Source organism: Taeniopygia guttata, chromosome 1, assembly GCF_048771995.1.
Source record: "Taeniopygia guttata chromosome 1, bTaeGut7.mat, whole genome shotgun sequence".
NCBI lineage: Eukaryota > Metazoa > Chordata > Aves > Passeriformes > Estrildidae > Taeniopygia > Taeniopygia guttata.
This window is the reverse complement of record NC_133024.1, coordinates 700,249-724,165: the sequence shown is the minus strand read 5'-3', so window position 1 is coordinate 724,165 and position 23,917 is coordinate 700,249. Positions and strand designations below refer to the sequence as shown.

Sequence of the window (23,917 nt, the reverse complement as noted above, 5' to 3'; positions counted from 1 at the left end):
TGAAGTGTAAGTACAGTGTGGGGCTCTTCATTCTCAACAATGTAGGTGAGGGGAATGGTTGGTCATGGATGTCTGTGTGCCCAATTTTACTTTGTCCAGGGCAGGAAAGACTGTGATCAGCAGAGGGACCTGAGTACATGGGTGTGCAGATGGCATCTCCTCAGCTGTTCTGTATGAGAGCTCGGGGACACAGCCACGCCTGCAGCAGCCCAGACAGGAGCAAGAGGAATGCCTGCAAAACAGAGGACACCCGGAGCAATGATGTGCAGGCTGATTTTCTAGGTGGGGAAAGGCACTCCTGGCCATATTCCAACAGCCAAGTTTGACTTACATCCTGGAGGCCACCCATCTGTACAGGCACAGCACACATGAAGGCCTACCCAAAGCATGATGTGGGTGGAATTGAGGCTGCCAATAGCAGGAAGCTATTGACCTGGTGGATATGTATTTTCTGTTGTGAGGTGACAGGGAGAACAGGGAGAGGGGCTGTCCCACAGCTTTGTCCAAATATGCTTATAAAAATAGTAATAATCCAGCAATTAAAGGACATTTCTCAAGTTGTTTACTACCAGGCACACAGATACACTGACTCAGAGTGCAGCAAGGCAAATTTTAGTTGGGTTCCTGAGGTGTTTGCTTTGCAATCTTAATGTTGTTTATATTTGCAGCCCTTTTTAATTCCATGCAATATGTGTCTTCTCACATTTCCCTCCTATGTACAATGAGATTTCCAGGCATGAGATGACAGGAGCTGAGTGTAAAAACACATCAAAAACGACTCATCTCCAGCTGAGTGCTCCATGGAAAGAAGTGGAGACAGGAACATAAGCTTCCTCTGCCTACAGGTAAGGATTTTAACTAGGCATAGACACACACATGAACAAAATTCCAGTATTACATACAAAATTATTTTTATGACAGATTCAATTAATAATTGGGAAGAAAACATAGAGATTTCATGTATTACAAGGATTGCTCCAAAACTCTTTCATAAAAAGTCCTAGAAAGTCTGAATCAGCCACATCAGCTGAAACTTCACAGAATTAGAGCATCAGCCAGGTAAGGCTGGGAGAGGCCGCAGTGGGTCCGTCTGGTCCAACTCCCTGCCCAAGCAGGGCACAGGGCTGTACCCAGCCGGGGCTGGAGTATCCCCAGTGAGGGACACCCCACAGCCTCTCTGGGCAGCCCGTTCAGTGCTCGGTCACGGCACGGTCGGGAATTCCCTCCGGTGTTCGGCGGCATTTCCGCGCCTCCGTTTCTGCGCCGCCTCCCGCCCCACACGCGGCACCGGGGCGCGGCTGCGGAGCCTCCGCGCCGGCAGGGGGCGCTGCGGCGGCGGCAGCGGCTCCCGGCGCGCCCCGCGTGTCCGCCGGCCCTTCCTCTCCTCCTCCTCCTCTCCTCCTCCTCCTCCTCCCGGGCGTCATGGCCGCCTCGAAGCCCGTGGAGGCGCCGGGCGCCGGCGGCGGCCCCGCCGGGCTGTCCCGGTGGCAGCTGGCGCTGGTGCTGGGCGCGCCCATCCTGCTGGGTGCCGGCGCGGTGTACCTGTGGGGGCGGCGGGCGGCGCGGCGCGGGAAGGGCGCCAGGGAGCGGAAGACGCCCGAGGGGCGGGCGAGCCCCGGGCCCGGCGGCGAGGGCGGCTCCGGGCAGCCCGACGGGCCCGGACACGAGGAGATGGTGAGCGGGGAGCGGCGGGGCCGGGGTCCCGCCGGCCGGAGCAGCGCGGGGTGCGCGGGCTGCGACCTGCGGGCCCACAGCCGCCGGCCCGGCCGAGAGCGCTGTCAGGGCGCCGGTCCCCAGCGAGCACCGGGCGTGTGAGGGGACGGAGCTCGGGGGCATCCCGGCCGTGCTCCGCCCGGCGGGTCACGGGCTCACACACCGGGCGGCTCGGGAGGGCCCGCGATGGAGCAGGGGCATCCCAGAGCACATGGCTCAGAATTGTGTCTGGGCGGTCTGGAATAGCCCCAGTGAGGGAGACTCCACACCGTCCCTGAGCAACGTGTTCGGTGCACGGCCGCTGTACGTAAAGAAATTCTTCCTCGTGTTCACGTGGAACTCCTGCGTATCAGCTTCTGCCCATTGCTTCTTGTCCCAGTGCTTGGCACCAGCGAGCAGAGCCTGGACCCATCCTCCTGACACATTTCCTCCAGATGTTGGTAGATATTGATGAGGTCTCCTCTCAGCCATCCCTTCTCAAGGCTGACCAAGCCGTTCTCCTTAAAGTTTTGCTCCCTTGAGAGATGCTTCGGTCCCTTAAATCACGTTTGTCACCCTTGGTTGGACATGGTCCCAGACCTCCACATCTTTCTGTGGTCAACCTGTGTGACCCACAGAGCTCTTAGCCAGGCATTCGTGGTTGTGGTTCTGCCCTTGCTGCAGAAGGATTGGGAGTAGTTTGTTCCAAGATCAGGCATTGTCAAATGCAACATCTCATTAAGTGCCTAAGCTTGGATTTGTGCTGCTGAGGGGGAAGTTGCCTCCAGAAATAGTGTTTTGAAAAGGAAATCTGGGATCTGTTGTGTGTGAGATGCTGGATACAGCAGAATAGAAAGAAAACACAATCAAGATTGTTTTAAAATGGAATAGTATGTTCCATGAAAATATAGAAGCTGCACAGTTTATATAGCAGAGACTTCAAAATGTAGAGTTTAACTAAGTAGGCATGCTCTCAACATACATTTATGCTGTTGTAAATTACCATTCTGAGAACTTTCAGGTAAAATGGGCTGTGCAAGAACTCGAGGACAGCACATAAGATTGGAGTCCAGATTGGATCTATGGTTCTCTGTTCTCTTGTATATCTGTATTTGAAAAAAACGGCTCTAAGAATGCACTTTCTGCACATCTGCAGTCCCAGATCTGTCTTGCCAGTCATGCAGCTTTACTGAGGTGAGGTTGCAGTTGACAAGCATGTTTAAAGTAATGGCTTTGACAAAACTGATTGGCTTTATAAGAATGTCCCGTACTGCATTTTCTTTTCCTGTCCTTGTGTATCACCCAAAATGCTTTGAACTGTCAGACAGTTTAAGGTTCCCAGCTGAAATGATCAGGAGAGAAAAAGAATCACCTCTCAGAGGCTGAAAAAAGTCCGTTTTAACCTTGGTGGTTTGAGTGATGCGGAGCGAGGCGCTTGGGCGGGCAGTGGCAGCACACATGGGGGCAGTGAGGAAGGTGGCAGCTTCCCCAGCTAGTGAATCACAGCTGCTCTCAGGCATTCCTGAAAGCACAGTAAGCTGTAGAACCTTTGCTGGACCTTGAGGCAGGTACTTGAGTGCAGTGATTTGTTCTTCCTGCGCACCAAACAGTACTGAAGAAGTTGTGTACAGAGGACAAACTCAGACTGTACAGCTCGTGGTTGCAAGCAGCATCTGGCATATTTATGGGAGTGAGCTTGCTGCGTGTGAGCTCTGCAGGCTGCTCCTGACCTTTGTCTTCCTGCAGTGACTTCCCTGTTTGTGTGTTCACTCTGGGTTTCTTAACTGTGTGTCTGAATTCTAGCAATATCCAGGGGTTTGTAGTCATTCTGCAATTGCAGGAAGGAAGCACTTAAAACATTTAAAACACTTACGTAGCACTTGATTTAAAATAATTGTGTGTTGCTCCACAAATTGAACTACTAGAAGGCTCTGTGCATTTAAGGATAAGTTGAGTGGCATGACCCGATGAAAAGTTTCTTGAAGAGTATCATTGCTTACACTGTAAAGAAATGAGAGATGTTGCTTAGGAAAGTCACAGAAGTTATCAGATTTGTCTGATTACATGAGATAATTGTCTAGCTGGTCAAAATATTTCCTGGCTGCATCAGGAAAATAAATGTGGCTGCAAGTTCCCAGGACTGCTTTATATGTGTGTGGAGGATTGTCTTCCTGTTGCTCATATCCAAAGCAGTGATGCCATGTGGATTTCATGTTTCCTCTCATATTTTATTAGTTATGGATATTAGTGATTAGACCTATGATTGAAAATACAACCACTGCAGATGCTTCACTTGTGAAACTGCCTGTAGTGTAATAATCTGCCTTTCTAACATGATGAGGTATGTTTTGTAACTCACTTGGATTCCACATACAAGTCTGCACAGTGAATAAGAGCCAGTAATTCATTTCACAGTTGAAATACAGAGAAAAATCTTTTGGAAAACACATAGATCAATAATGAATCTGCTACCAAGAGCTGTGTCAGCTAACTATTCTTTTACTCATAAATGTAACTTAGGACTCATACTGTTTTGTGCTTTTCATTAAATTGGCCCCGTATCCATTTGATGTTATGATCGTTGTTTCTGAAGACAAGAACTTGAATTTTTTTCTTTGTTCTCTAAAAATATATAAGGTCTTAAATCTTCCCTATTCTTTATTCTGACTTGTTACTATTTTGCATGCAGTTCAAGCTTTTCTTTTACCTGCTGCACAGGCCTCACATTTTTTTCCCAGAGGATTCTCCTGGCATCGATGCACTGGCCAAGTGTGTGATCTGTGACTGACACGGTGTTGGCAGAAGCCCTTAGCACAGGTGCTATATTGGGAAAAGCTGAATTACTTTTGAGATTCCTTCTCCTGTAAGCACAGCTCCTTAACAGTACAGTAAACTGGTATTATTGTGCCAGTTGAGTGATGATGATAAAACTTCATCTGTGGATGGTTCAAAGGTCGTAAAGCCAAATTGCATCTCTTAATTACAGCTGTAGTTGTTTCTTATAATTTAGATGGAATGTGCTTTAGTCACCCAGTAGCAGTTGCTTTTTACACGCTCTCCTGGTTTGTGGGGAATATTGTGTAATTGAAACATGGAGTGCTTTTGAGACAGTGAAAATTTAACAGGGTAGAAATCCATTTGGATTTAAGTGAAATGTGCCACTTTGAGCTTGCTAACATAAGTGAAATATGCTTTTTAGTCTGGTAACTGCAGCACTAGCAAAACTACCCCAGCTAAGGAGAGAGAATGCAAATTTGTACACTAAAAGAGATAAGAAAGACAGAGTGACCCAGGCGTTCTTTCTGTACTTTCTGACAAAAACTGAGTACAAGTGTAACTAGCTGTAAGTGTAACACAAAATCAGCAGAATGAATATGCATGAACCTATTGTAAAATTCTATGCACATGGAAATTAGTAAGGGTAATAAAAAAGGATGGGGAGTTCTCAGAGGTGCACATGTCCATTGAAGGGCAATGAGTCCCCACATGGTCCAGTGCTGTATTCCCTACAAATCTTTATTGGAATTGTGGGGTTTGATTTTTCATCTGCATTTAACTTTTCATATATTGCTTTAGTTGGTGGCCAGATTAATTTTTTAAACTTATTTCACGATAAATTCTTAGCAGGTTTTATACCCTCCTTGTCTTACAGGAGTGAGCAGTGGTTAGTCAGTGAGGTAATGTGTTGGTTGCTTCCGTATTCTTTTCCCCTGAAGTTGGAATCAATTCCTTTTGCAGCTCTGTGATAGTCCAGATGTGACCCTTAACTCTTTCAGCAAGCTGCCCTGTATTTGGTGTGAGAGGAGGTCAGCTGGGTGTCCTGGTGTACTGCAGACAAGGCATTGGGGTCCCAGCAGTTCCCTGTCTCCTGACACTTCCCTGAGCTGGGTGCTGTCCTTGGGTGCAGAGGTGGGCGAACGTGACAAACTCCTCGGCCTTTGTGGTGCCACATACCGGGATCAGGGATCAGCAGCCAGCTAGCGTGGCTTCTGTCCAGTGTCTGTTTTAGTAGCAGCTGCTGAATGCTGCCTCTCTCACCGCTGTGACATTAGATCAGGAGATGAACAAATGGAACCCCTTAGTCTAGATACACTCACCTTGGTACTTACTCTAAATTGGTCTAAGCAAAGCGACTAAAAAGTAATTTCTGTTGTACTGTGTACCTGTTGCTTAGTAAATCTGACTGTCAACCTACTGCAAGTCTTCTGTTTCTTGCTAGCAATAGTGGACAGGTGTAGAAAACTCCTAAACGTGTGTACAATAGCAGTAAAACTGTTAGACTCTTGGCTTATTCGTGGAAGGCGTGGACGACAAATTCATTTAACAGGAAGGTGACTGACTGAGAACATTGTGAATTTGTCCCATAAACTTCATTATGTTTTTTTCTGAGTGTAATACATCCTTGCTTGTGCTTTGAATTTACTTCTAAAGCGCATGTAAACATACTTTTTCTCATAATGGTTTTCATGCTAAAGAGACTTTTCAAACTATTTATATTCAGTTAGTGCCTTTATTTGAAAAAAAGATGAACCTTAGTGAAAAAAAAAAAAAAGTAGGGACAGGATTTTTTTTCCTGGTACCTCATCTCATTAAGAGGGTTCTCTCACTTGGAAAGGACAAAAGAGAGGCCTAGACCAAGGCCTTCTTTTTTTGCAAGCTGAATTAAGATGGCTGAAACAGTAGTCACCCTCCATGTCATCTGTCAGATAAGGGCTTATACAAATCCTTTTCTGCCAAAAGAAAACACTAAAACTCTCTGGTCATGCTTCTGTTGGGAATCACTGTCATCATTGGCTGGCAGGAAGTTTCTTGTTCTGCTTTCAGTAACAGGCTCCCTCAAATATATAAGGTTCTGAGCTGCTACTTTAACAATAGTCCATTGCAGGGAGTTACTAAGCATTATTATTCTTGCAGCTGGTAGTCTGTTCCTGTTAAGCTGCTGTTTGCACACAATTTCTGAACATTTTGTGAGCAAAGCACATTTGCTGAAGCTAAAGTAGAAGTTCATAAAATTTTGCCAGTGTTGTCTATTCTTTAGTCAGTTAGCAATCTGCTTGTTCTGCTGCCTGGATGACTGATAACTCAATTTCACAAGTGTCCTTTGGCTTTAGCTCTGTTCTAAGACTTGTTAATGAACAGTTGTTTTTTGTGTAGCTGCAAATAACTTCTGTGTTATTTGTGTGCCACACAGCATGGTTCAGGACAGGTTCATGGGTCAGGTGAGGAGAACCAGTGAAATTGGAAAATAATGTCTAGAATTATTACTTTGGCAAGAAAATGGAAGAATGAGGTTTTTGATTACTTGTGCATGAAGTTTGTTTGCATAATCAGTTTCTTACATACTATCTTGTGTATGTCCAATGTAGCAAGTGAGAAGGAATTTTTAAAAATGCACTTAAAAATTTTGTAAGGGTTAAATTTAAGGCTTGAAAAGCCTTCAAAAACTGACTTTATGAATTAGTATGAATTAATTTTCATATTCTTATTTGTGCTATCACTAAAAGGTATTGCAGCATATAATGGGACTTCTTTAATTTTTTTTTTTTTTTAAATAAACAGCTACTAGAAGCCTTCCAAACCATCAACAGCAAAAACCCCACCAAACCAACCAAAAACATACATTGGATTTGGTGGTGTTTTGGGTGCATACTGAGGGCTACAGCAGAGTAGTTTGGGTAAGGGTGCAGAGATAAAACATCTCAGAGCAAGCAGTTTAGTTTAAGGCAGCATAACAAACAAGTTGACTTCTTCCTTGCCTGGGGTGCTACTGCTGACTTTATTGCATGAGTGCATGAGGTGCTCGAAGCTCTAACTCGTTACCCCCACCTTTCTTCCCTCATACAATGGGTGCAGCAGGGGTAACCAAGGAGTCAGCAAATGTTCCATGATTCATTTCTGTGTGAGTTGGTGTGTGGTCTGTGATCCTGCAACTGGTACCAACAGTTTACTCACATAACAGAGTTACTGATTTTCATAACTTCAGCATCATGTTTGTAGTCCCTGAATTTTTTGGTCATTGTTGTGTGCACTTGTAGGCTCGTGGGAAGGCGTGCTGCTTCCCAGGAACCAGCAGAGCCCCAGTGAGAGCCCCAGACCTGCACATGTGCTGTTTGCAGCTATGGTCCCACAGCTGACACCGGAGCAGCACTTGGCTGTTACCAGCACTCCTCACCCCTGGCTGGTGCCTTTGCTCTCTGAATGCCTCGGATGGGGCACAGGGACTGCTCAGCTGGGGCACTCACTGGGATGGACATCCCTGGGATGAAGCAATTGCCAGTGATCGTGAAGCAGTAACCTCGCTGCAGTTAGCCTTCATCTCTGCAGTCTTAAAGAATTTCCACACTGCAAACACGTGTGAATATTACAACATGGCCCATGTAATGTGTTTTCCTTTTTCGACCCAAATTAATAGGAACAACACTGAAATTTGTAAAATTTTTACACAAAGACATTTTTAATGTGGCTCCCTCTAGAAATGTACACAGAAAAATTCAAGCTGACTTGCATGCATTTAAGTTTACAGCATATACATAACCCTTCCCTTTGTTAAAAGCATTGTTGTATTTGGAGATAAATGTAGGACCTACTGGAAATAAATTTAACCTTTTGAGACTTTGGTTAAGTTTTAAAGAAACAACTTACCACATACACAGTTACTTGTATCTCAGTAAAAATAGTTGCACTCTAATTTGGCATAGAGTAGTGTAGAGTTACAAACAATGTATGGGGTGAAGTTAAGAATCTTTTATCAAATTAAACGTGAAGCTTTACAATAGAAAACTGAAAACCTTGCAGATTGCCTTGTTCTGTGAACAGTAAAGATGGTGCAGATTGATTTCCTGTGGACCCAGTGATTAATAAGTTGTGAGAGAAGAGATTTGCTGGCAGTAGAGATATTTAAGAAATTCTCTCCCTTATATGGTTTCATTTGTAAGTCGCCCCTCAGGAGAATGCCTCTGGGATACTTTTGTTCTATTTGGATGCCTACTTTTATGTAGGAACTGAGGCTAGCACCCATTATCGATTCTCTCCTGCCAGGATAAGGATCCAGGCCTTAAAACACAGGTTATAGAGCAAGTCCTGGCTTCCTCTCAGGTTTTCAGTTTTAAAGTAAATCACTTAGATGCAAGAAATGATCAGGTTGGAATGAAGTGAGCAGACATTAAGGGGAATGGGCAAAAGAAATGCAAAGTTGCTTTCAAATTTATGTTACAGCCTTCTAATTGTATCTATTAAGTTTGGCCCTGGCAGTGGAGAAGGAGGTGGAGGAGGCAGAAGGATGGTCAAAGAGCAGCAGGGGCAATTCCCAGCAAATCTTCCATGATCTGAAGTGCAGGTGATATGTAGTGAATTCTGCAGCTATTGTTAAAGGCACTGCTGCCCCCAGTCTGTAGCCTTTCCCTCCTCAGAAAGGTTGGTAGAATGGCATGTGTGCCCATACTTCTGTTCATTTTGGTATGGCAGAGCTGCCCCAAAATGTTGTCCCTGAAGTAAGGCTGTGACAGAAGAGCAGAAATCTGGAAGATCAGTGTTAGAATCTTTTGCAGCTCTTATTTTTTAAATGCTTTTTGATAGAGCATTTTTACATCTAATCCCTTACAAACCACAAGATTTGATAACTAATTTGTAAATCCAGGGGTTTCAGATAGGTAGCAATGTTAGTTTCTGCAGAAATACAGATCATCAACATGTGGTGCAGAACATAAGATGCAGTTAGCAGGATCTCGGGCCAGTCAGCAGTTTCCCATCCCCTGCTAAGATGGTGATGGTCCAACACTTGTCATTGCATGAAGCAGAGTGTGTGAAGCTGTAGAGGATCAGCTATAAAGTTGATTTGCCTAGTGCATGAAAGGCAAACCAGCTTTATTTTCCCTACAGGTTTTATTGGTCTTACTCCGTAGGTCTTTCCACAAAGTGTTTTCCATATTTAATTCGTAGTCTGATGAATCACTTCTGGTCTTAGAGGCTGTATGTATTTCAGAAGGAAACTCTTCTGTTTGAATTGCTTTGAGGGCTTTGTTGTCTTTACACATTTAGCCTTTGGAGAAACAACTTACCTCACTGGCTCTTCTGATCACCAGCCATGTAAAAGATTACAATCTGTTTAGCTTTCCAAACAGAAATCACTGCCTTGTTTATTACAGTTGTAGTGAACCTTGTGAAAAGGTTATCTCCTGTCTGATACACTTGCAAAAGAAAATTCTTGTGTGTTTCCAGGAATTAAAATCAGTGAGATTTTTCAGAAGTCTGGGTTAGAGTTTACAACTCAGGTCCATATTTATATCTTTGAAGATGAGCCCTGAATGCATAGCTTGTGTGCTGTGATGCCTTTTTAATTCGAACTGACCTCTCACTTTTTTTTTTTTTCAGAGTCCTCTTGGTAGAGCCCAAGCAGCTAAGAACAAAGGAAACAAATACTTTAAAGCAGGAAAATATGAGCTAGCTATTCAATGTTATACTGAGGCTATCAGCCTGTGTCCTCCTGAGAAAAACCTTGATCTTTCTACCTTCTACCAAAACAGAGCTGCTGCCTATGAACAACTGGTAAGAAATTAAAGATGCATATGTGTTTATTGTAAAAAGTAGCATTATTAATTTTGTCACTTTCATCCACTGAAAGGTCCCAAGTGATAGCATCTGCTGCTTTCACAAGATGCTGTTGTGGCTTTTTTCAGCTCATCATACTTTTCTGCATATAAATAAAATTATTTTCTCTTAACTGCACTCAGTCTATCTTATGTAATTCTTATGCATCCTATTATTTCAAGACAAAAGTTTTAATTTCTTATTCTCTAGAACAATTTTCTTATATATAAATTAATTTTACATCTCTCTACTTGAGTTTTTAACCATGAAAGAAAGGTGAACGGCCAAATATTTTGGAAGGATGCTACTTCAAAATTATAACAAAAAAATCACTGAAATCCTAGTAAAGGCCGATACTTCAATTTTGCACATGGAGAAGTAACATTTACTCGACAGCTGAGTATACTGGCTGTTATTTTAGAAGTCAGCCAGTGTTGCTTATTATGGTATGATGGATTTGCTTGTGAGGTTGAGTTGGTGAGCTGTATAAAGGACTGGAAAAGTAGCTTTGTACAGTGTGAAGTATCAGGTGAGAGGCTGTGCTTACATAAATCTGGTATTAGATTTAGTTTTGTCTAATACAAATTCATGCTATAATGAATCCCAAATGTATGTGGTTCCTCTATTAGAAAAGCCTGTTTTGATAAATTGAAATAACATTAACAAAAAAGTTTTAGCGCTTTAGTAAACCTGTTTGTTCCATTTTATTTCCATCTTTTTCCTTCTAGTTGTTCTACACCACTGTTTCAGTGCCGGTGTTACCTCCTGGAAGCATCCTTGTACCATTGTGTTCCCCCATGGGATTTGTGTATGGCCTGGTGTAGGGTTCTGTGGGAATCCCGTTTGTGGTGCAGGGGTGTGCAGTGCCCGGGTGGTGTCTGCCTGTGGGGCTGCAGCAGCAGCAGCAGAGGGGCAGTGAGCCCTGGGAGCTGCACCAGCACTGACCCCAAGCTGCCTGTGGGGCTGCAGCAGCAGCAGCAGAGGGGCAGTGAGCCCTGGGAGCTGCAGGATCACTGACCCCGAGCTGCCTGCGGGGCTGCAGCAGCAGCAGGGGGGCAGTGAGCCCTGGGAGCTGCAGGATCACTGACCCCGAGCTGCCTGCGGGGCTGCAGCAGCAGCAGGGGGGCAGTGAGCCCTGGGAGCTGCAGGATCACTGACCCCGAGCTCCCTGCGGGGCTGCAGCAGCAGCAGGGGGGCAGTGAGCCCTGGGAGCTGCAGGATCACTGACCCCAGCTCCCTGCAGGGCTGCAGCAGCAGCAGGGGGGCAGTGAGCCCTGGGAGCTGCAGCAGCACTGACCCTGAGCTGCCTGCAGGGCTGCAGCAGCAGCAGGGGGGCAGTGAGCCCTGGGAGCTGCAGCAGCACTGACCCCAGCTCTCTGCGGGGCTGCAGCAGCAGCAGGGGGGCAGTGAGCCCTGGGAGCTGCAGCAGCAGCAGCAGGGGGGCAGTGAGCCCTGGGAGCTGCAGCAGCAGCAGCAGGGGGGCAGTGAGCCCTGGGAGCTGCAGGATCACTGACCCCGAGCTGCCTGTGGGGCTGCAGCAGCAGCAGAGGGGCAGTGAGCCCTGGGAGCTGCAGCAGCACTGACCCCAGCTCCCTGCGGGGCTGCAGCAGCAGCAGGGGAGCAGTGAGCCCTGGGAGCTGCAGGATCACTGACCCCAGCTCCCTGCAGGGCTGCAGCAGCAGCAGAGGGGCAGTGAGCCCTGGGAGCTGCAGGATCACTGACCCTGCGGGGCTGCAGCAGCAGCAGCAGGGGGGCAGTGAGCCCTGGGAGCTGCAGCATCACTGACTCCAGCTGCCTGCGGGGCTGCAGCAGCAGCAGGGGGGCAGTGAGCCCTGGGAGCTGCACCAGCACTGACCCCAGCTCCCTGCGGGGCTGCAGCACAGTAGCTCAGCACAGCCCCTCTCACTGTGCCCTTTTCTGCCTGCAGCAAAAGTGGACAGAAGTGGCACAGGATTGTACCAGGGCTGTTGAGCTTAACCCGAAATATGTCAAAGCTCTCTTCAGACGCGCCAAGGCCCATGAGAAGCTAGACAATAAGAAGGAATGTTTAGAAGGTGAGTGGCTCAAGCTCTGTGTACTTAAAAGTGGAATTAGTTCTGCTGCTGTGAAGATGGCAACTTCTGGAAATATTTTGCTCCTCTGTAGCTACAGTAATACAGAATTATGTATTTAAAACCATTTGTATCTTCTGCAAATACATATTCTTCTCTTGTCAGAAGAAATCTTTTCACAGTTCTCAAATTCTCATCTGCTCACATCTGTAATACTGCTGAGAAATTGATGTTACTGTAGCAGCTCAAGGTATTATTTTTCCAGGAAACTCCTTTGCTTTATGATAGAATTACTCTAACGTGATAAGTGGATAACCAGTTGTTCTATTTCCATGCAGTAAAGAGACTTTCTTCTTCTGTTTGTTTTAGAGAAATTATGCTACTACAGAAATGAGGATATTTTTGCAGGTAGAGGTTCATGGTCAGAAATAAAAGTATTGCAGTAATTCAAATGCGTTGGACTGGTATTAGAGAGGAAACAGCCTCAGCAGCATTTTTTTTATGGTGCATAGTTATGAAAACCAGAACAGATTAATTTTTTTTTTTAATATTAATGCTTTATGTTTTGAACTGTCAGGAAGATGTCACTGAGAAGCCATGGAAATTAAGACCTACAGGTCAGATGTATTGTCTCACAGCACTTTTGAGCTACAGTACACTGCTTGGAATTACCCATATAAATTTCATCAAGTGAAATCATTCCTGCTGATGTTAGGTTAAAAGACAAATGAAATTTTCAGCTGTGTTCATTATCAAAGAAGGACAGAAAATAAGGCAGTGCTTTGGCTGGGAAATCTAACTGTTAAATTAGTTTCATTATGTGTAACAGCCAAGAATTCGGTCTGCCAAATTAGAAGGTAAATTAGATGTGGAACTTTTATCTATCTATCTGTTTACCTGCTGGCAGAATGCCTTTATGCCCTTTAAGACCATAGTAACTAGAAAAGGACAACTTGGTCCATTTAGTGCACTCCTTTGCAACCACTGTGTATCAGCTGCACTTCTAGAACTGTAATAAAATCTAAGCCTTATGTAGCTGCCAGGTGATAAAAGCCCCAAGAAAGATCAAGTGTCCCTGTGACAGTTTTAAATATAGCTTCTTTTTACTGTTAATAGCAGTAATGTTAGTGACAATTATTTTCAGCTTTTTTTTTTTCTATTAGATTTTTTGCTTGCAGTTTTTTCACATCTGAAGTTTATTGCTTCTTTTTTTTTTTTTTTTTTTTTCTGAACTATCTTTCTATAACCATGCTTTTGCCTGCCAGCCACATATGCCCAGTAAAATTCTAGGAAGTAGGGTATGCCCATGTAGTGGAGGAAAGCAAAACCAAACAAACTCCAAAACCCCAGCCACTACCAACAGAAAACTCCTCCAGTGATCCCTGGCAGTATTGTTTGGGAAGGTGCTGCTGCTGCAGCCAAGCCTGGAGTGCAGCAGTCTTTGGGCAGAGCGTGTCTGCTGGGTTTGTATAGCATGTTCTTTCTGAGAGTACTGTATTTTCCCAGGGACTTTCATATGCTTCCTGACCATGCCAGAGGTGCAGGTTATGATAGCTTAATAATCCCTCTAGCAGCAGAATTGGAGAAATATACTAAAACTCCAGGGCAAGACATTTACTTTTCAAGCATATTCAGACAATACACTGCTTGAATTTCAAGTCCAGGCTCTGGTCATCTTAACTAATGTTTAAATGAAAACAAAACAGGGAAAACCTGTGGTAGCAGTGCATTAAATTGAGGGTCCAGAGAAACTGTGCATTTCACTGTAAGAGTGTATTTCTGTAAAAGTGCATTTCACACTGGGAGGTTTCACTTGGGCAGCAGTGGGTTAACATTTGCAGAGGTTTCTCAGTGTGAATGAAAGCCATGTGATAGGGGCTTGCACTTCAAATAGGCCAGCAAGGTATTTCTCCTTGCTCCCTTCCAAAGTCATGGAGGTGAGCAGAAAAAAATTGAGATAGAATTTAGGCAGATTTCTTAAACTGAGGAGTAAGTGAGATATAATGGGACTGAATGTGAATTTTAGAAGTAGAAAATAAAGACCAGTCTCAGAAGAAAAGCCATGTTAGCACTTTTAATGCGGAGATCATATGAACATAATTACTCTCCTTAAAGTTTCAAAATGGTGAAAGCCCCTGCTAGAGGTATGTATTTTCACTGTTGATTTAAGTGTGTTTGTCTCTAAATAAAAGCATGAACAGAAAAATAAATGTAATTTATTGTCATTCACTGTCATGAAGTCCTTTTATCCCAGGACGATAATTTTGGATACAAATTTGTGTCTTGAAGAATACAGTAAATACAGCAAACTGGAAACAGCCTTTGGCCTGAGAACAGGACATGTATTATTTTGGCAGTGCCTCGTTGTACTCAGTGGCATATTTTATAATGTACTTCAGGGACTATCAGAATTCCTTTAATCTCACTTTTGTACGTTGTTTCCTAGATGTCACTGCAGTCTGCATTTTAGAAGCCTTCCAAAACCAGCAAAGTATGTTATTAGCTGATAAAGTTCTTAAACTCCTTGGAAAAGAAAAGGCCAAAGAGAAGTACAAGGTAGGACTTGTGATAGCGCTGAGTAATTGTTATTTCACCTGAGCAGTTGTTGACAAGTCGGTTGTTGGCATTCTTTCAGTTGTTGTAAACAAGTCACTGTCTTCATCTGCTCAAGCATAAGAAGCACAAACACAAACTGGTTTCTACAAAACTGCCATTGTTCCAATGGGATTTTCCTGTGGGATCTCTCCAAAGGTTTTGGAACCTCAGCAGGGAAGAGAGATTTACTTCTAGCAGTTGTTTTCCTTTAACAATGAAATTTGTTATGACATTCAGGAGACACCCTAAGTTGGTGTGCTGCTCTACATAGGGCTTTTCTGAACTTGCAGCTTCGTGGAAACTGGGTGTGCTGGAACAGACACCTATGCATGAATGGTTGGAACCTGCAGAAGAGAAAACTGTGGAAGCATAGGGGTAGCCAGGAGCAGTCATTTTACGTGACTGTAGGTTTACAAAAAGGTTGGGACAGATATTAACATGTTCTTGGTTGTTGTTAAAGCATTCTTGTTTGTGTTTTGATAGTGGTTGAAGTACTGAAATCCTGTGTTGGTCTTGAGATGCTGAATTTCTTTACTATAGAAATTTATATAAATATAGTGTAGTATAGTATAGTGTGGAGGTAACAACAAATAGTGTTGAGTGTGGTGGATGTAGACAGGTGTGCTTCAGAAGAGTGTATTCAGTGTTTTCCTGCAGGAGAGACTGAATTGTAAATCTTGTGTGCAGTTTATTTTAAACAAGAAATATTTTTTGGCTGTAGAAAAGATTGATTACCTGAGAGATGTTACTTCTGGGACTTTAGGTAAAATATGTTGTATCTGGGCCAAGTTCCACACAGACCTAGGGTATTGCTTCATTACTCTCCATTGTAACAATGACAACAGCTTCTCTTGGACAAGCTGGAGAAAAGAGGAAGCTGCCATTCAGAATCTGTGTGAATTTAGGGTCATGCTTAAATCACCAGCTTGTATTTTTCACCCAGTTTATGTGCACATCCAATGTTTCAGTACATCTACCCAATGTCTTATGATATCCTGAGTCCTTATTTCTAGCCACATATGTGGAAAGATACAATCTCCCTCCCCCCCAAGTATTATCACTTTGTTTTCACTGGTGATGGGTGTTGCATTGTGATCTAAAGCTTAAAAAATTCCTAAACATTAGAATGGCAAATCGAAAACATCAGGCTATCAGATGAGCGAGTGAAAGTCATACAGTGGTTCTTCCATCAGGTTTTTTTTTGATAATTGTGTTTGCTATCCATTTCCATCTTTACCATCTGATCTCACCACCTAATGACTTGGAATTGCCTTTCTCTGTTTCAGAATCGGGAGCCTCTGATGCCCTCACCACAGTTCATTAAATCCTACTTCAGTTCTTTCACAGATGATATAATTTCCCAACCTTTGCTTAAGGGTGAGAAATCAGATGAAGATAAGGACAAGGAGGGAGAGGCTTCTGAAGTAAAAGAAAAGTGAGTGTACAGTATAGTTGAGAACTGTTTAGAATTAAGTTTTCAGTGATTTGGAGATTTTGCTCAGTGTTACATGCTGCAGATTTCTGTAGTACTTGGTTTGGATATTCCTTTGATATAAATGATATCAGCATTGCAAGTGAAACCTTAGCAAAAGCTGACTGGCTAGTTCCAAACTTGCACTAAGCAGAGGAAGGACAACAAGACTGGGATGATATGCTGAATATTTACTACAGTGTCACAGTAAATCTTAAGAGATGGGAGAAGGATCTTAGGAGATGGAGAGGGCTGAATGATGCTTTGGGGCCAAGGAATATTTTATAATGAAGGAGCATTTCCAGGGAAGAGAGCAAGATAGCCTTTGGACTGTCAGGGAGAAGATGAGCTAGGAAAAGGGGGTGTTTTTTAAAAGACTGCATGTTTTTTAAATGAAAACGTGCATTTACAGCAACTGAGGCTGAAATGGTGTTTTATCTTTCTGGAATCAAATTGCCCATAAATGAAAAGTTTGTTCTGGCATAGAAAAACTTGGTTTTGCAGGGCTTTTTTGTGTTTTTTTTAGTGGAGCCTGAGCACCACATAAATGGTTCTTTAATTTACTATGCTACTTTCCAGATTATTTTTGGAAGATAGCAGTGCTGTCAGTTTGGAAACCATTGCAAACAGCATTATGGTTTTTTTTTGTTTGTTTTTTTTAAGTAAGAGAGAATGTCCTGATCTACAGGCAGATTCACTGAATCCAGGATACCACTGAGAACAAGGCAGTGCTGCAGTTTTTTGGTATTAAATAATTTCTTCCACATACATCCTGCACATTTCTAGGTTTAATATTTCCCTTTCCTGTCCATGAATTCCACCCACTTGTTTTAAACCAGAGATTATTGCTGTTCTTCATGTGGAAAAAAATCTCAAGGGACAAATGAAGCTCACATTCAAAAACATTTAAAACATTTTTCTTCTTTATTTCTAATGTAATTTGGCCAGGTTTTTTGCAAATTGTTTTCCATCTATTATGGCTCCATCCAGGAATGGATGTTCCAGTGGGACTGTGTTGGTGTTGTAGAAGTATAGCACAAGTTAGTATTTGTAATAATTTGATGACACATCTGAATGGAAATTGCAGTGTTCAGTGAATGCATATATATATATATACACACACAACTGTTCTTACATCATTTACAGCTCTGGCTATTTGAGAGCAAAACAATATATGGAAGAAGAGAACTATGACAAAATTATCAGTGAAAGCACAAAAGAAATTGAAGCAAAGGGAAAATACATGGCAGAAGCTTTGCTTCTGCGAGCTACTTTCTACTTACTTATTGGCAATGCAAGTGCTGCCAAACCAGACCTAGATCAGGTCATCAGCATGGAAGATGCAAATGTGAAGGTAAGAATCTGTCACAGCTGGATTGTAGTTGGGATTGAGAAGTTAGATGATAAACTTGCAATATACTTCAAGGAGTTTGTCCAAATTTTCAGATGTATTAATGGGAGTATTCTGGTTTATTTACTGTTTTGTTACTAACAAATTGTTTTTTTCAAGGACTTGTTAATTTTTGAGACAGCTGTACTGAGTAGTGCAAACTGAAGGTGATAAGTACTCCAAACTAAAGAAGAGGGAAGCTGAATGAATTGGAGGCTTAGCCAGTCTGGATAAGTGAAAAACCTTAATTGCACTTGTATATTCAGCTGCTGCAAAAAAACATTTACGTATTTGTAAACATAGGAATTGAGAAGGATTTTGGGGGGGCTTGGAAGTCCACTGAAATGGAAGCATAGGCTGATGTTTTTGAAATTAAGTAAGGGAGCTCATTTATTTAGGGTCAATATGAAACTTACTCCTGCTTAGAGTAATTGAAACCTGTCAGTGGGAGAAGCTAGTGAAAGAGAAAATTTCCTGGGATTGTAGTGAAGGCTGAAAGGTGGGGCAGCACGGGGGTGGCTGATGTTTCCCTGGCCGTGTTTTGCAGCTGCGAGCCAACGCTCTGATCAAGCGGGGCAGCATGTACATGCAGCAGCAGCAGCCTGGGCTGTCCACCCAGGACTTCAACACGGCTGCTGACATTGATCCTCAGAACGCTGATGTTTACCACCACCGAGGACAGGTAGGCAGCCTGAGAGGCTTGGGCCCAGCACTTGGCTATTTCAGTGTGTACTAAAGGAGAAACGGTGTCGTTGGAGACACTTTATACTGTTTGTGCAGAAAAACATGAACTCCTAATTGGGAGCTTTTGTGGGATAAACACACAGTCTGTTTTGGAGGTTCAGGTCAGGCAGAAGCAGTTTATTTCTATAGCTGTAGGAGAGCACTCTATGGTATGAACTGAGACTTACAAGTACTGGGGCTTGTCTACATTTCCAGCAGAGAAAAGCTGTTCTGTGAAGGGGCCTGGGTAGCAGGGCAGCATCTGCACAGAGGGGAGCTTTGGTACAGCAGAGGTAACGTGTCCCTGATAACACCTGCAGCCCTGGGCCCTGGACTTGGATCTCTGCAGCTCATCCCTCCCTGCCTTGTGGCACTGCTGGCTCCTTGACTAATTTCTAGCCCTAGAGCAGCCTGCTGCCACAGACCTGTAAGATAAACGGTGCTGGCAGTAAAAAAGGAACACTAGCATATGCAGATAGGCTGAGTAATATTTGTAAGGAAGACTTCCATGGATCAAGAGTTTTTCTCCATGAATTTGTTAGGTCTCTTTAGTGCTCAGAAATGAAGATGGTGCTGTGTGTTGACTGAAGGGAATGAAAGTGTTCTGCACATAGAAAATTTGTGTTTTACAGTAACTTCACAGTAAAGTAAGAGAATGATGAAGTGAACTCTGCTCCTCTGGAGGAAAAGAATGTCAAAATAACAAAAAAAAAAAAACCCAACCCAACAAAATAAGTTGAAATAGAAGCTGGAAAAGCTGAAATATTTCAATATCCAAATAGTCCACAGATACTGGCTACAGAGAGGCAAAACAACTTGAGAAAATATGGCATAATTTTGGAGACTGGTCATAATGCTGACACAATGATGACAACAGTCTAAAATGCAAGCATTCTCAATCCTTACACAGGGTCCTTGCCTGCTTGTGTAGGTACTAAAGTTTCACTGGTGGCTTTGATAATACAATTATAACAGTGATTTTTAGTTATGGGTTTTGTGGGTTTCTAGACAGTTCTTCAACTAACTGGAGATGATATGAGTAACTGATGCTATTTGAATTATCATGTAAGTGTCTGAAGCGCAGATGAAATAGAGAATTAGGATTTTCTTTCATTCTGGCTAGCTGAAAATCCTGCTTGACCAAATTGAGGAGGCTGTGGAAGACTTTGATGAATGTATCCGATTGCGACCCAATTCTGCCTTGGCGCAAGCACAGAAATGTTTCGCTCTGGTAGGTAACGTGCTGGGGCTTCTCTGGGTGCTTTTGCTTTAGAGAGCTCTGGGAAACACTCTGTTTGAACAGCAAAGTAGGGCAACATGCATCTCTGTCTTTTAATAATAAGGTAAAGGAATAATGCAACAATTTCTTCAGTAAGAGTATGGATTTGCTGCTTTTCTTTTGAAGCACTCATTGTTCAAACAGTAGAACATTTTTTTATGTTCTGTGAGAGAGGAACAAAAAATCTCGATTCTAATTGGAGCACATAAAATTGTTTTTAATAAAGCTTTACTATTGTGGAAAACAGTCATCATCAAGAAATTGGAAGCAAACAATTTCAAGCTAGTACAATGACTCAGTGTGCAAGAATCTTGTCAGGGCAGTTTTGCATGGTGTGAATAAGGAGGAATGCCAAGTTTGGCATTTCTAAGCATTTGAAATAGAGGGAGGCTATCACAATTATCAGGCCTTATGAGTTCCTGCTTTCATCTGGTGTCCTGTCCAAGTCCAGACACTAGGACAGGTTCCCAAAACCAGATTTGGTAGGATGTACAGGCATGTCACCTTCTAGAGCTTAGCATGAAATCATACAATGGCCTGGGTTGGAAGAGATCTCAAAAATCATCTCGTTCCAGCTCCCCTGCCATGAACAGGGACACCTCCCACTAGACTAGGTTGCTCAGAGCTCCAGCCTGGCCTTGAACACTGCCATGGCTGAGGCATCCACAACTTCTCTGGGCACTGTTACAGTGTCTCACCACCTTTACAAGAATTTTTTCCTAATATCCAAGCTAAACCTGCTGTCTTTCAATTTGAATCCATTCCCTTTTGTCCTGTTTACATATTCTTGTAAAAAATAATTTTTACTCCTGTAAAAAATCTCTCCATCTTTCTCATGGCTCCCTTCAGGTATGTGAAGACCATGATTAGACCACCCCCAAGCCTTTTCTTCTCCAGGCTGAACAATCCCAGTTCGCTCAGCTTATGTAAAATACCTGAATTATTACGATGCAGGCAACTCTTGGGGAGGTGGGTAGAGGCCTGATCAGCCTTTTTTCAGTCTGGTGATGGCATAATTTTTTTCATTTATTTTTTTTCATTGGAATAGTATCGCCAAGCTTATACAGGAAGTAATGCTTTGACTGTGCAAGCAGCCATGAAAGGCTTTGAAGATGTCATTAAAAAATTCCCAAAGTGTGCTGAGGGCTATGCACTCTATGCTCAGGTATGTTTTTTTCTCTCTTAAAGAAAATGCTGCATTCTCTTGTACTTTTTATCTTGGATATAACATTTCTTCATTTCTTCAAATAACAGATGAAGTTTTGTGACCCTGAATTCTGAGATAAGACATGCTGCCTGGAGTTAACTACTTGCATTTGTGGTTATGGGTGTTCTGGGGCAGAGGAGGTACCAGGGAACTGGTGGAGCAGGATGTAGATAATGAGAGTTGAGGGTGGTTATTAGGAGACAGAGGTTATTCCTGCATGGTTCCCTCCTTCCTGCACGTATGTGGTATCTCAGATGATGAATGTCAGGGATTCTCTGGGTAATTTGAGAGTCAGATGTGTGGAACTAGGGTGACATTTTTCTTCTGCTACCACTGGCATGTAGTGGTGTAGCACAGCTGTTACACTTGTAACAGAGACTGTAATTTCTTCTCCAAGACTGTACTGCTGGTTTTAGTAGGAAGCGTGAGACATTCTGATTTTAAGTAGGTTGGCAATAGATATGCATTTCCTTCTGAAAGAGGCATATCTGAAAAAGGAAGAGATGAAGCTTGCAGGCACGGACTTTTAGAATGGTTTTTATTTACAGCACACAGCATGTTGCTTGTGGATCTCCTATTACAGGTGGCAGTGTGGTCAGTAATTTGTGCATTTAAAGCACAGAAGCTTTCCAAAAAGCCTCAATTTTGAAACTTAACTCTGGTAACTGATGTGCCTGGCCTGCTCTACCATAAATGAACTACATCCAATCTCACGCTGTCAATACAGTTTTAATTATACTTAGCTGGACGCAGAGTACTTCCTTTGGTGGCTTACTGACAAACAGGTTTCTCTTTTGATTCAGGCACTAACTGATCAACAGCAGTTTGGCAAGGCTGATGAAATGTATGATAAATGCATTGACCTTGAGCCAGACAATGCCACTACATATGTTCATAAAGGGTATGTATTGAATTTGCAGTCCTTTTGGTCGAGAGCAGTTGGCATATGTAGATTAGCCAACCTGAACTGAATGTATGTTTAGAAATTTAGCCAGGAAAAATAACTTGAAAGCATCTTTGTGCTCTTAAATGTACTTCTATATTTTGTCTTGACTAAGCTGCAAAAAAGTTTCAGGAAAGTTTCATCAGTGTTCATTGCTAATTGAGTATCTGCTTGAAGTACATCTGACTTTTCCTTTAGCCCTATTAGTTTGTTTGTGTTGAAGTTTTTTCTTTATAAAAGAACATGTACCAAGTCCTCTTGGGGAAAATTTGCCTTTCTTTAGAGTCATTAAAGCAGTAAAGTGGCTCATTGAAAGTGACTTCTACAATAGGTGTTTTTAAGAATCTTGAAGTTACTAAGTTACTGTGTACCTGCATTAGACATTAAATATATTATACATTTGGGATGGTTTTGCTTACCATGATGAAGGTTTTGAGAAGAGTATGTGAAGCCAGTTTGAAATTTTCTCTTTCTTGTAGTTTACTTCAGCTCCAGTGGAAGCAAGATTTAGACAAAGGATTAGAACTCATAAGTAAGGCCATTGAAATTGATAACAAATGTGATTTTGCATATGAGACCATGGGAACGATTGAAGTGCAAAGGTAATGCTGAACTGCAGTGTTAAGAATTCTTAGTTACTTCTGAAGTTACAGTAGTTCTTTGAATTTCCTCATGGATCTTAGGTCTTGCAATCTTCTTCCTGGTGTGCTGTAAGGCCAGCTCTTAGCCAAAGTCCTGATTGCTGTTCTGTAACTCTTAGGCAAAGCATATGCATTCTCTGTGGCATAATTGTGATTTATGATCTGATAACTTCTTATCACCAATTTCATACTTAATGGACAACGTGCAGAGGAGTCTGTGCATTTTAAATACATTCCTTCTTAATTTGAAGTGACTTCCTTAATCATTACCTGGCTTGTCATTACCTGGACTGTCTGTATTGAGGATCCTGTGCTGTTTTCTCCTGCAGTCAATAGGACTCCAGAGTTCTTGAGGGAAAGAGAAATGCCCTGCTCTGTAACATTGGATTGCACCTGTGCAAAGGTTTGGGGTGTCACTGACAGTACAGTACAGAGTCTCTTCTTAATATGTCTAGTCCTCCACAGGACAGACAATTAAACTAGTGCCATGAGAAATTTTGCAAGCATTTCCTATTTAAATAACATTCCTCTGTTTGTGCAAGTTTTCCTCCTTTGTATACTAAGTCCTTTCAGGGGAGATGAGACTTCATTCAGTTGGCCCACATTATCTTTGTAGTGAACTTGGTGTCCTGTGGAGAACATTTTATCCTGCACCATCACCTGTGGGGCTCTCAAGAGGAAGGCTGCTTAACAGCTGTCCTAGTTGCTTAGGCTTGGTAACAACTTCTCTGAGTTTACTCATCATCACCACAAGTTCTTGTGGTGGTTCCTCCTGAAATCCTTTTCAGTTATTAATGGTGGAGAGTGTAAGTCCTGAAAGAAAAAAAGATGTTTTAAAGATGACAAGATTGCTTTGGCAGTCTTAAACGGGCTAAATTTTTGTTTATTTCAGAGGTAATCTGGATAAAGCCATTGAAATGTTCAACAAAGCTATCAACCTGGCCAAATCAGAAATGGAGATGGCCCACCTCTACTCACTCTGTGATGCTGCCTATGCTCAGACAGAAGTTGCAAAGAAGTATGGATTGAAACCACCAACGCTGTAAAGAGACAAGGAGGAAATGACCTTCCAAAGTGAAGTTGCCCACTTCAGCCAGCCCTAAAGACGCTGTTGCAGACCATGCTGAATGGTGGAACTTAGTTTTTTCCTGTTCATGGTGTTGTCATTTGCTACATCTGTTAAATGTTTAGGTGTTGTGGGAGTGGTTGTTTAAGGAAGTATGCAGTGCTGCATCTTGTTCCTTCTGCAGCAGAAACCTTAGAGTGTGTTAAGGGAAATAAAGTTGCAGGGGAACCAAAGGAACATTTTTTGGCCATGCAAATAAAAACTTCACACTGA

The 23,917-nt window shown here is 42.8% G+C and overlaps 1 protein-coding gene across 1 annotated transcript; it reads left to right on the top strand.

Annotated features, from left to right (window-relative positions):
- Positions 1 to 1,366: 1,366 nt before the first annotated feature.
- TOMM70 (translocase of outer mitochondrial membrane 70) lies at positions 1,367 to 23,917 on the top strand. Its single transcript, XM_002194146.7, has 12 exons — positions 1,367 to 1,674; positions 10,063 to 10,236; positions 12,206 to 12,332; positions 14,776 to 14,885; positions 16,211 to 16,359; positions 17,542 to 17,749; positions 18,333 to 18,467; positions 19,632 to 19,739; positions 20,836 to 20,952; positions 21,798 to 21,895; positions 22,417 to 22,539; positions 23,471 to 23,917. Exons 1-12 carry the CDS (start codon positions 1,423 to 1,425, stop codon positions 23,622 to 23,624), a joined length of 1,755 nt encoding a protein of 584 aa, XP_002194182.1. The 5' UTR covers positions 1,367 to 1,422; the 3' UTR covers positions 23,625 to 23,917.